Here is a 13,896-nt window from a genome sequence, read left to right as displayed (position 1 = left end):
AAAGCTCATGAGACAGTTTTGGATAGCTCAGTCGTTAGAACACTTGCAGAAAAGTTACTGGTTTCGAGCCCATGTGCGACGCGTAGTTTTAATCTGTCAATTAGTTTATTTTAATTTATTTCTGTGAGAATATAGTCCATTAAATAGTGTGTTTGTGTGTGAGTGTGTGTGTGTGTGTGTGTGTGTGTGTGTCGAAATATTTAAACTTGTGGGTGTGGGGAGGATATAGTGTACGCAACACCCTCTCCCAGGCTCAGATTTCTGCCATCGGTAGGTCGGAGGAGGGGGGCGGGGCTGTAGAAGTTGTAGTGTTTTAAGCATTTCTGTTTGCATTGGTGTGTATGTGTGTGTTCAGCAAAGATGGCAGCGATTAAAACCGGACCCTTCTAGTAGTAATGTGCTGATCATGAAACTGAATATTAAAGGATTTTCTTAATATTTATCTTCCTGACCAAAATGTGCCTACCATGTTGGTCCAGTATTTGTTTAGTAGTTATACTTTGTCTCAGTAACACACTTTCCCTAATTTAATTCACACTGCGTCGTACTACCTAGCGCCTATAGCTGTCATCGTCCAGTCAGCAATTTAATAATATTTTAATACGTATATTAGAATCAGTACGGAGAAATCGAATTCACAATCTGAATCAGACTTCACAGTACAAATGACATCAGTCACGTCCAGATGTCTAAAAATTATAATTTGTTCTCCGTGGTATTACTCGTTACCTATTCCACGTTTTACTACAGTTAACTTCTGCATTTAAAGCACCATTGCAACAAAACTAAATTATCAACGACTTTAGCGATGGGATGCGAAGTCTATGCTAGGAAAAATGGACAGTTTTAATAACAAAGAGAAGAGTCGAAAACATAGAGTGAACAGAGATTAACTAGGTACTTCTTGACCTCAAATGTAATATCGTTAACACAAAAAAGCTCTGAGGCATTATGAACTAAAGGGATATCCAGTTTTCAATTCTCCAAATAACTGCATGAAAGAGTTTACACAAAAACACAGTATTCTCTGGTGAAATTAATGGCAAGTAGACAAATTTCATCAGATTAAAGGATGGAACCAGAGAAGACTGTACCGTATCATCCACATTTTTAACATACTGGCACACAAACACACACACACAAAACGGCAACAGCGCCATGTTTCAAAGTTCCTTTTGCAAGCAGACGATTTTACTCTGTTGAAAGGAAAAAAAGAGGACTGCTTACAGAAGGGAATCTGTGTCCTGTGGAAAAAAATGACTCTGAGCACTATGGGACTTCACTTCTGAGGTCATCAGTCGCCTAGAACGTAGACTACTTAAACCTAACTAACCTAAAGACGTCACACGTATCCATGTCCGAGGCAGGACTCGAACCTGCGACAGTAGCGGTCGCGCGGTTCCAGACTGAAGTGCCTAGAACCGCTCGGCCACTTCGGCCGGCTCCTGTGGAAAACTTTTAAGGAATGTTAAATGAAAATATTAGCGAAACCAAACTATAGAACAAGAATTAATTTTGGGAAATGAACGAATGTTGCGAACAACCAAAATATATAAATTATTTATAATTATTTGTTACGAAACAGCCTATGACTACGACGAAAGGTTTCGTAGAAAGTTGCAGAATGTCGCAAATATCGAACTCTAAAACACAATCGGTAAGGTTTATAATGCAACAACGTTTCACGAGGCTACTTAACGTGAACGACTTTTCTTCTAACTTCTCACTTGGGGGGGGGGGGGGGGGCGTATTTCACCGGAGATTTCATGCATCGTTGCTATGTGATGTACCTCTGTCAACATTCAATTAGAAAAACATTCCCATTGGTTCTATATATGACGTCAAATATTCTTTTGTTTTTAAAAAGGCCGTTTTACAGCTCGTGCTGTAGAGTGTACGCTTTCTAGTTTATATCTTGTATTCTAGGAGAGTGATGTGAGCTTTATATTCTCATTGGATGTTTATACTTCGTATCTGTACACAAAAATTTTTTCAAAAAGTAGCTTAAATAGTCGATACATTATGTCCTCAAAATAATCCGGACAACCCAAAATACATGCGTTTTTATATTTGGTGTATTGTCCTGCCACCTTCTGCCAGGTACACCATATCAGCGACCTCAGTAGTCATTAGACATCGTGAGAGGGCAGAACGGGGCGCTCCTCAGAACTCACGGACTTCGAACGTGGTCTGGCGATTGGGTGTCACTTGTGTCATACGTCTGTACGCGATATTTCCTCACTCCTAAACATCCTTAGATCCACTATTTCCGACGTGATAGTGAAGTGGAAACGTGAAAGAAGCACAAAAGCGTACAAGCCGACCTCGTCTGTTGACTGACAGAGACCGCCGAAAGTTGAAGAGGGTCATAATGTGTAATAGGCAGGCATCTATTCAGACCATTACACAAGAATTCCAAACTGCATCAGGATCCACGGCAAGTGATAACAGTTAGGCGGGAGGTGAGAAAGCTTGGATTTCATGGTCGAGCGGCTGCTCATAAGCCACATATCGCCCCGGTAAATGCCAAATGACGCCTCTCTTGGTGTAAGGAGCGTAAACATTGGACCACTGAAGAGTAGAAAAACGTTTTGTGGAATGACGAATCACGGTACACAATGTGGCAGTCCGATGGCAGGGTGTGCGTATTGCTGCCCAGTGAACGATATCTGCCAGCGTGTGTAGTACAAATAGTAAAATTCGGAGGCGGTGGTGTTAGAGTGTGGTCGTGTTTTTCATGGAGGGGGCTTGTACGCCTTGTTGTTTTGCTTAGCACTATCACAGCACACGCACCTTCATGCTTCCCACTGTTGAAGAGCAATTCGGGGATGGCGACTGCATCTTTCAACATGTTCGCGCGCCTGTTCATAATGCACGGCCTGTGGCGGAGTGGTTACACGACAATAACATCCCTGTAATGGTCTGGCCTACAAAGAGTTCTGACCTGAATCCTATACAACCCTTTTGGGATGTTTCGAAACGCCGACTTTGTGCCAGGCCTCACCGACCGACATCGATACCTCAGTGCAGCACTCCATGAAGAGTGGGCTGCCATTCCCCAAGAAACCTTCCAGTACGTAATTGAACGTATGCCTGCGAGAGTGGAAGCTGTCATCAAGGCTAAGGGTGAGCCAGCATCATGCTGAATTAAGGCAATATAGATGGAGGGCACCGCGAACTTGTAAGTCATTTTCAGCCAGGATTCCTGATCTTTTGATCAGATAGTGTGTTACGCCAGAGAGGTTCTGAAAAGAAACATTGCCAGTGGTGTTTTCGTTCCAGTGGGCATTTTAAGCTAAGCTAATGAGAGAGTCGGGTGTTGGCTATGCTACTGAGCCGATGAAAATAGACTCCAGAGCAAAGAGATAAGGAAACAGAGGATGAATAGTGAATCATGTAAAGATTAGTTGGCCAAGTGAAGAATAGAGGGTAATGTTGTTGCTGCATTGCTTGCTTGTGCGTAATTGTGATGTGTTTAAAAAACATAATATCCTATGTGGTGTGCCTACTGTAAGACCTTTGGTACACACAACATCAGATTATTTAACTTGTCACTCTAACGAAGTAGGCGAGTGTCAGCAATATTTTTCGTGGCGTGTTTATCTTCTGCCGTTAGGTTAGACGATAGAAATGCCACTTGCACGCTTAGAGTAGCAGATTGACGGTGACCAACTTTAAACAGGACTTGATTAATTTTCACACACATTTATTAAAATAGTAACAAGCATAATCCTTACGTAACTTGATTCTGGATGCTGTTTACAATTGACAATCTGAAGTTCCTTTGGTATTGGTACGTTAATCTTATTCTCACATATCTCTGATACTTGACAAAGCGTCTATACATTTATCTTTATGGCTATATACAAGAATATGATAATCTTATTAGGTGCAGACTGAAAATTGACTATAGACTGGTGCAGACAAATGCACACTGGTACAGACTGGTGCAGACAAATGCAGACCCATACAGACTAATGCAGACTGACTGATCGGAGGTTTGTACACTCGTTATAATACCTCGCGCATTCAGGTATCACTGCGCGAGTGGGATCCGTGAGGAGAAAAGGTTCTATGTTATCAGCAATCTCGTTGGCTGCGTTACATATTAATACGTGGATCGGCGGAAGCAGAATTTGGTCCGTCTCTAAGGCAGCGCCATCTCGTAGTGCGGAGACGAACGAGCACTACGCCTGCGCTGTTGTACTTAGCGGGCCGCGCTCTAGTGGGAAAGTTGTGTACGCGCTGACTATGCGGAACTATGTACACAACATCCTATTGGTTTGCGTTAGTTAGTTCGTTGTTCAGACAAGAGCAGGTAAATTTATCAGTTCACATGGCCAGCACTGAGAGGTTATAGATTTTACTACTCCTTTACCATTTTCAGAAATTAAAAATTAATTGCTTGACACAAAAAATTGTTGTGAAAGATAAGCTTTTGTAATGATGGTTGTGATAGTTTGACAATGAGTTTCAGTAATACCATACAGTTGTTTCTAAAGCTCATTTACGTCAATTATTTAGCTAATTCAGATTCCACCAACGAGTCCTCATAAAAGAATTTTCGCGTTTTCTGTTTATGTGTGTAGCCGCATTGCACAGAGCAGAACAGTTTCTTATAAAGTAAATCATGATTTGTTTGTAATAGTTACACGTCCTTGCATTGGACTGCGGAAGGCTTCTTCCCTATTTAACTTGCTCGCTGCTGTCATGCATATTTTATGTTCATCACCCCAGCAGTGGTGAGGTCCCTTTGCGACAGGTAAGGCATATGAAATTTCTTAGAGTCAGTTTTACACTTTAGTCAGGTTACAGTTACATAATTCAGTTTGGTTTGCTTTCCAAATTACGTTATCAGGTCAGTTTAGGTAAAATTCAGTTCAGATTTCACATGCAGACAGTCTTATTCTCAAAGTGCAATGTTATATTTGCGTGTGTATTATTCAGTATTTGTAAATTTAATTAGTCGGCTTACGAACGAAAAATTTACAGAGCATTTTTATGAAAATATTTTGGTGATTTGTTCTTTAAAAGTCTGATCAGTAGTTCTATAGAGCATTTTGTTTCTTCTGTTAGCTTGTTTGTTGTAATTGCAAGTTATGTATTGTGACGCCATGCATTGAAGCACTGCTCACGCCTGCGAAATACGTAGATACACAGTATAGCTTATTTACTTTACAGGTTTGTTTCCTAATCACTAGGGCGAATTTAATTAAAAATACGGTTATAGAGCCTCAGTTTTAGCGACTCATTTATTAGATAGCGTTTCCGTAATTGCACTATTTGCGTCGTTTAGTACTACAGGAAACAAAAAATAGCAGTTCAGTTCACAAAAATAGACTGGTTGAAAAGGTACAAAGGATTAGCATGTCCCTTCTCTCTCTCTGTCTCTCTCTCTCTCTCTCTCTCTCTCTCTCTCTCTCTTTCTCTCTCTCTCTCGATCTCACTCTCTCCAGTAGTGGTACTACTCGATTCCTCGTGAAGAAGGTGTGTGTACAACTGTGTCATTACACCTTGAATTATTTTTTTGTGCTTTTACAGATTGATACTGTCCTCTTTCCCGCTTGTTCGGTTATTCGTTTTATATCTACGGAAGCAGTGTTTACTGAAGTACAACGAATCAGATCTGCGTTCGCGGATAAAAGACGGTGCACAACAATTCAACCAACAGAAGAAGCTAAACCCATACACAGTTTCTTCCATCTTAGTTAAGTTGTTTATGAAGCAAACGTGAGATTCTGACAGTGATCCGTACCTCGAAAGCTGCATCCAGTTGTTGCTAGAGAGTAACTGCTGAACACAATGTGTCACATGAAAGAGACGAAATATTACATAGACAGATAATCTGGCCGCTATTTGAGAACTTAACTGAACATAAATGGCACGACCAGTTCAGATGCCTTGAAAAGTCAGTGACAGCTGAACGCAGCCTTACCAATTTCGGTATCGCTATCAGACAGCAGTATGGAAGTCGTGACTATTGGCACCCTACCGATGGCGCTAACAGTGCGAGTCTGCAACCGCCGCAGCAATAGTCTCTATTGCAAAGACTTTATATGGGATAAACCAGTTCTAAACCAACAAACTTTCAGAGGCGGTGGTGTGAACCAAAACAAGAAATGGATGTCTAGTAAACACGGGCTCGGAAGAGCACATTTAAAGAGCTAAGAGCATTGTTGTTTCAGAGGCGGAGGTATGGACCAAAACAAGAAATAAATGCCTACTAAACACGTGAGTACTTGTTCATCTTCACTGCTGCGAATAATATCTCTTCTACAGAACAAGTGCCCACAGATCTTGAAGTATGCACTTTACATCCATGTTTTCTACACTTATTTCCTTGTTTTAGTCCACACTACCGTCTCTGAAAGTTTGCCTGTGGAGTTCTGGTTCCGCCTGTATGCAGGCGCTGTATATAGGCATACCTCTGATCTGTTTTGGTGACCCCTGGCAGCGATCTGGTCAGTAAACCTCCGGCTTTGCATTGTACAGTCTTTTAAGCCAAATCATCACTAGGTGTTACACTCTCCAACGCCCATACACTGTATGTTGTCATAGTTAACACGAGCACAGGAATCGTAGCGAAACTTTTGCTACCTACTGCTACCTCAATACCAATAGTGAAATCAAAGACACAACCACGAAAAAGAGCAGGGTCTTTAAATGTTTATTTATGTAATATTTAGTGCTGCTAATAAACCAAACCTTCAGTCTCGTTACCTCCTAAGAAGCCATGGGGATTATGTCACTTCGAATCTAGGAGTATGTGTCACTTTATACATGAAGTATGATCTGGTATTTCTGCGTCAAATGATGTTCAGCATTCGGAAATTATACTTAAACATTCAATAAAACAATGTATAGCTGTAGTCGAGACGCCATAAAGCGCATCCCCGACAATTCGCAGCGCTGTTGCCAGCTTTCAATTACGTAGCGCCAAAGGCTGCAGGTGAAACAGTAGGCATTGCCGTAGACACGTTTACAAAATCGCGTTACGTCATTGGTTGAGGTAGGCCCGCGAAGCTGCCGAGCGCAGCCCACTTGCAACTGTCAGGGATAAGCTTGCGGCAACTCAACTATACTCACTATAACTTTACACTATTTTATTACACTAACAGTACTAATGAATTACTTTTTCCACTGTTACGTTGTTGCGTCCAATGGAACTTTCTGACACGAAATTGTGTTTTTGCTCTCCGTGTGGTATGGACACTTCGTCAAGAGGAAAGTGTTTCTGGTATGACATCGGTGGTTCGATACCCACAGAGTGACGCTGTGTAAACATCTAACACCTCATCCCCATCGGTCACATCAGGAGCCAGTTCTCCTGGAATGTCCCGGGAGAACACGGCTGAAGATACCCGGTCCCGCTCTCTCAATTATACCTCCTCCACCAGCCGTTTGTGAGAAATCATTGGCTCTTGACCATTCGCATCGATAGAAAAGCCTCGTGTTGATCTTGTCATAATTCCTTGTGATTTTTTTTTTCATCCGCAGTGGTGGTTAGAACTTGCTTGTCCGTAACATCTAATGAAATGTTTTAATTGCGTTCACTTCACTTTCTTGGTCGACATTCCCTGTATTTAGTTTTTCGTAGTTTTTAACGTATATTATTCACTAAAGTATTAAGCAAGAACCACTATTTTTCGTTATGGATTATACCATATACAACAAATGATTTTAAGTCCATTTCCTGTCTAAATGCAATGTATTGATCAGATTCAACAAAATATGGTTAGGTGTGTCTGTCAATCAACAATATACACACATAAAAATAAGTTCTGCATCACCCCAGTTTCCAGAACTCCTGAAGATGGACGTTGATTGTGGATATTGTATCACATACACAGTCCCTTTCACTGTTCAGAGATGTCACTAAACCAAAGATGTAAACAACCATGCACGAGCAGCGCCTATTAGACGGAGGGGGTCCGCCAGTCATTCCACCAGGAAGAAGGTACACGGCTCGTATTGTCTGTAGTTCAACCATGCCTAGACGGTCAATACCGCGGTTCGATCGCGTCGGTATTGTTACTTTGTGCCAGGAAGGGCTCTGAACTAGAGAAGGGTCCAGGCGCCTCGTAGTGAACCAAAGCGATGTGGTTCGGACATGGAGGAGATACAGAGAAAAAGGAACTGTACATGGCGTGCCTCGCTCAGGCCGTCCATGGGCTACTACTGCAGTGGATGACCGATACCTACGGATTATGGCTCAGAGGAACCCTGACAGCAACGCCATCATGTTGAATAATGCTTTCCGTGCAGCCACAGGACTTCGTGTTACCACTCAAACTGTGCACAATAGGCTTCATGATGCGCAGTTACATCCACGACGTCCATGGTAAGATCTACCCTTGCAACCACTACACCATGCAGTGCGGTACAGAAGGGCCCAAAACATGCCTAATGGACCACTCAGGATTGGCATCACGATCTCTTCAATGATGTGTGTCTCATATGCCTTCAACCAGACAATCGTCGGCGACGTGTTTGGAGGCAACCCGGTCAAGCTGAACGCCTTAGACACACTGCCCAGCGAGTGCAGCAAGGTGGAGTGTCGCTGCTGTTTTCGGGTGACATTATGTGGGGCCGACGAACGCCGCTGGTGGTCATGGAAGGCGACGTAACGGCTGTACGATACGTTAGTGCCTTCCTCCAAGCGATAGTACAACCATATCAGCAGCATACTACTACATCGCGGGACTAGGGTGGACAGCATGTTCTCCAGACATGAACACTATCGGACATGGTTCAAATGGCTCTGAGCACTATGGGACTTAACTTCTGAGGTCATCAGTCCTCTAGAACTTCGAACTACTTAAACATAACTCACCTATGGACATCACACACATTCATGCCCGAGGCAGGATTCGAACCTGCCACCTTCGGTCACGTGGTTCCAGACTGTAGGGCCTAGAACCGCTCGGCCACCACGGCCGGCTATCGGACATGCCTGAGATAGATTGAAAAGAGCTGGAGGACGTGACCCACCTACCGGCCGGCCGGAGTGGCCGTGCGTTTCTAGGCGCTACAGTCTGGAACCGGGCGACAGCTACGGTCTCAGGTTCGAATCCTGTCTCGGGCATTGATGTGTGTGATGTCATTAGGTTAGTTAGGTTTAATTAGTTCTAAGTACTAGGCGACTGATGACCTCAGAAGTTAAGTCGCATAGTGCTCAGAGCCATTTGAACCAACCCACCTACCGCTCTGAGGGATCTACGTCGATTCGCCGTTCAGAAGTGGGACAATCTGGACCAAAAATGCCTTGATGGACCTGCGGATAGTACGCCATGATGAATACAAGCATGCATCAGTGCAAGAGGACGTGCTGCTAGGTGTTAGAGGTACCGGTGTGTACCGAAATCTGAAGCTCTACCTCAGGGTCTCACTGTATGGTGGTAGAACATGCGGTGTGTGGTTTTCATGAGCAATATAAAGGGCGGAATTGGTGTTTATGTTGATCTCTATTCAAATTTTCTGTAAAGGTTCCAGAGTTCTCGGAACCTAGGTGATACAAAACCATTTTTGATGTGTGTATTTTACTGTACAGGGTGGTCAGAAACAGTCTGAGGGTACATTGTGCAGAGGAACATAGTTAAGAAAAAATTCGATACGTTGCGCCCTTTGCAAGTTAATTATGGTTGAAGTTCAGGCAGTCGCCAGCTTAAGTTCAAGCGGTCCACCAGATATAATTAGTGTCAGTTGTTGTCATAGAGTAGATGATAACACACGAGACTTCTCGGCCTTTGGCGTCCAATGTCCAGTATTTGTATGGCTCTATTGCTCGGTTCTAGAAAACCAAGCGAAGCACGCGTCTGGTGACACTGTGTCTGGCGGGCTGCTTGAATTTGCGAGCACAACGCTAATTGACTCGAAAAAACAGACACGTCTTGCAGTTTTTCCTTAACAATTATTACTCATTGCGATCTACACAGCTACACTCCTAAGCTTCTCAGACTGTTTCCTGATCACCCTGTATGAAGGCAAGACCTCGTTTAAGGTTATTAGTAATAATCTCCTATAGTTATTGACCGATTTACTTCAAATTTCCAAACGATACCCTAGTAAACATTCGGTCCGATATATGATATATATTTTAATACATAAATACATTTATCTATATTAATACATATGAGACGAAATGTTGTTGAACGTTGTTTCTAAAAATCTCGAAAAGTTCTTACCGGTTTACTTAGAATGTTTTCGCGACGCTCCAATAAACACAGACAGACGGCGGCTATATATTTTTAAAATGTATATAAAAGTAAATATGTCTACTAGAGCTCAGTGCGAAAATTTGAAGTAAGTTTGTCAATAACGTCACGAAAGTTTTGCTAGTAACCTTAAAGTCTTGCTTTCATACAGGCTGATCAGAAACAGTCTGAAAAAGAGAAAAGTTGCTAGCAAAGATCTCGAAAATTTCTACAAAGAAATAAATAAACGATTCGACAAACGTATGTAATGTATTTTAATGTAAATCATACATATAAATAAAGAAGAAATACTACTACAAAAATCTCGGAAAGATCCTTACCAATTTACTTTAAATTTTCACACGATACTCTGATAAATATCCGGACGGGCACCGGCTGTATATTTTTAACATATATAATATGTAAACATGTATAATAGGGAACCTTTCTTAGCAAAAATTGGAAAAGTTCTAGACCTATTTACTTCAAAATTCTACACGACCCACTTATGAACATGCAGACATTTATAAGCTGTATGTTTTTTTAACTAACAATGTGTAGGATTTTTTCCTGGTGGGATAGTTTTAACTACGGTAACAGGACTTTTAAACCAAATTGTTTCTCCTTATATATCCTACCCTGTGCACCAATGATCCAAACAGATTTATCCATTCATTTAAATAGTTCAAATTCCGATCAAGGATTCGTTTTCAATAACAATAAACAAGGCTCAGCGTCGGAATGACGGGGCGGGGGGGGGGGGGGGGGGGGGGAGATTGAGAGAAAGAAGGAGAGGGGAAATGACGTTGAGAGGCGAAGGAGGAGATGGACGGAGAGTGAGGAATGAGGAAATGGAGTGAAAATGTAGGAGGAGATGACGGACAGAGAAAGGTGGGTGAAGGAGATCAGGTTGTAGGGCTACATCCATTGTCCATACATATTTAAAAATTGCGAAGCATTGTCGGGTTCGTTAGTTCTGGATAATTACACAGCATATGGGGTATGTCCCGTCAAAACAGTATCATCCCTTTGGAGAAGCGTACTCCAGCTCTGGAGTCAGGGCAAACAGACCCCATACTACCAGGGCTGTCCAGAAAGTAAGTTACGATCGGTCGCGAAATGGAAACGACTATGAAAATCCGATAAAGCTTTGCATCGATGTGTTGGGCAGTGTCTCTAGTATGACTCTAGGTATAATAATGTCGCTCTTTTCATTCCTGAACTCTAAGTGAGTGCCTAAAGATGTTATAGAAAGTAGTGTCTCCCGCCAAGTACGAGGGCCTGGTGAGAATTTTCCCCTGAAGCTATGCAACGAACATTACATAACTGTCGTGCGGTTTCTTCTGCTAGACAATTCTGAGCCTCATTCTGTAGGGGCAATGAAGATGTTCCTGTATCGTTTCAATTGGAAATGTTTGGTTACTCATAATAAAGCCCGTAATTGTCTCCTACTGAGTTTCATCTCTGCTCAAACGAACCGCTGGCTATGAAGACAACTTTACAGACAACGAGCTTTAGGCCAGCGTAGAGAATTGGTGGAAAGCACTGGCGGCTGCCTTCTATGATGAGGGTATTGGAAAGTTGGTACAACGCTATGACGAATGTCTGAGTCAGAACGGCGACTACGTAGAGAAGTAGCTGAAAGCTGTAGCTAACTGTTACAAATGAAACATTTCTGATTTTCACTGTGATTTTCATTTCGCGATCAATCGTAACTTACTTTCTGGACAGCCCTCGTATCAGCATCAGTGAATGAACGCAAAATCCGTACCAGTGGATGACCGCTTGCAGAATAACAGTGGTTCCATTGTGGTATTACAGCAAATGTTCATATTTAAAATGACCAGTGAGGAGGGCGGCCGGCCTACCTTGCCGTCGGCGGCGTCGTGGGCGGCGAGGGTGCCCCTGCGGGAGCCGGGCGCGCCCATGTGGACGCGCAGCGTCACGGCGGAGCGGGTGGTGCGCTGGCCCGCCTGCAGGAAGGCCTCGTGGCGCGCGGCGGCGCGGTACACGAGCGCGTACAGCGCCAGGATGACGAGCGCGGGCAGGTAGAAGGAGCCGGCCGCCGAGAAGATGACGTAGCCCAGCTGCTTGTTGACGTGGCACTCGCCGCTGCCGCCGGAGGCGTCGCCGTCGCGCCAGCCCAGCGGCTGCGCCACGCTGATGGCCAGCGCCAGCAGCCACGTGGCGGCGATCAGCGCGCGCACGCGCCGCCGCGTCAGGATGCGGCCGTACGACAGCGGCCGCGACACGCCCACGTACCGGTCCACCTGCGGAGCACGGCGCGCGGCGCACGGCACTCGTTATGACGTAGCGTTTCCTGACCGCTCCCGTGTGCCCGTCCAGTTCGTTGTTGTGCATGTCAGGGCCAACTTCGGTAGCAGGGGCAGGTGGATTTTATCGACATGGAGTTAATGGATCCAATCTTTCCCTAATTTTCTTAACTGGGTTATCTGTATGACCATCTTTTTAGAGATGGTTGCGGGACTCGGCTCTTCGATACAGGATGTCAAATTAAACACAGTCTACTTTCCAAACTTGTTTTATTTGGATACCAGTCTCGACGTTTTACTACGCCATCTTAAAAAAAAAAAGGTTTCACTATAGCTAAAATCTACCAATACCAGTATTGCTGGCCCCTGTTTTGATAAGAATCGAGGCAGAATCGTCCTATAGGTTGGTCAGGGACATGAAGATGACGTAGTAAAGCGCTGAAACTGGTAGTCAAATAAAACAAGTTTGGAAACTGGACGGCTGAAAAGTGTTTAATTTGACGACCTGTAACTGGGTTATGGTCTTAGCTTACTAAGCTGTCTTAAGGGAGAGTGTGTGTCCCCTCATTTGTCGGTTGACTCGTCTGCTGACCGATTCACTTGTATACGGGCGATGAGCTCACAACACGGTTCACAGTTCGGGTGTTTCGGTTCCACCAGTGAGCCTCTACCCCTCAGGATCCCGATACATACGCGGGCTGATCCGCCACCCCTCTTCCCAAGCAGGTCAGGTCAGCCCCGACTTGCTCGCCTGTGTAGCTGTGATGGGCTCATGTCCAGGTCTGTGATCCAGGTCTGGCCATTCCACTGGTGAGCCTTTACTTATTGTGCTGACTGTTACAAGCCAGGCAACACCTCGTCAGTACAGCCAGACAGAATTTGCCAAGTAGTCGCCGGAGTCCACATAACGCCAGACAAGTTGCGACTGTGGTTATAGAGTGAGTCAGTGGACCAGACAGGGTGTGAATGGGTGCCTTTACACTAACTGCTACGCGCCAGGCTACACTCCGTCAGTACAGCCAACTACTCCATGAAGTGGTCGCCAGCATCCACACACAATCAAACAGTTCGTGGCTATGGTTAGCGAGTGGGTCGCTCGACCGGTCACGCTGTGAATTGGTGCCTGTGTGTCCCACGATGGCTGGCCTCATTCCAGGGAAATTCCAGTAAAGAGGGCCAAAAATGCCAATGGAGTTCTATTCATAAGGGTGAGTAGTTGAAAGAGCTAAATAACTTCTTGGAATTATCTGGATGCGATATAGAGGAGTCGACCTGCAATCGGCGCGGGATTGAATCAGCAACTTGTTATCGATGTAGGGCAGAGACTGTGTTTTGTTGTATTCAACTGAAGACAGGAGTTAGTGATCCTCTGTGATCAACGAAGCTACGTTTCAAAAAGACTCGAAAGTGAGTTCCTGCGTGCAGCCGTG

At 44.1% G+C, this 13,896-nt stretch overlaps 1 protein-coding gene across 1 annotated transcript in view; it reads right to left on the bottom strand.

Moving 5' to 3' along the window:
- Window positions 1–949: 949 nt before the first annotated feature.
- The window catches only part of LOC126344799 (alpha-1A adrenergic receptor-like), a 38,314-nt gene continuing 25,367 nt past the window's right edge, over window positions 950–13,896 (bottom strand). The window contains exons 3-4 of the mRNA XM_050002053.1: window positions 12,062–12,463; window positions 950–991 (exon numbers count right to left, since the gene is read on the bottom strand). Of these exons, the coding sequence (XP_049858010.1) occupies window positions 950–991; window positions 12,062–12,463 (444 nt within the window). The remainder of the gene's footprint in view (window positions 992–12,061; window positions 12,464–13,896) is intronic.

The sequence above is a fragment of the Schistocerca gregaria genome, chromosome 1, assembly GCF_023897955.1.
Source record: "Schistocerca gregaria isolate iqSchGreg1 chromosome 1, iqSchGreg1.2, whole genome shotgun sequence".
Classification (NCBI taxonomy): domain Eukaryota; kingdom Metazoa; phylum Arthropoda; class Insecta; order Orthoptera; family Acrididae; genus Schistocerca; species Schistocerca gregaria.
The sequence above is the reverse complement of the archived record's forward strand: the minus strand, read 5'-3'. Positions and strand labels throughout refer to the sequence as shown.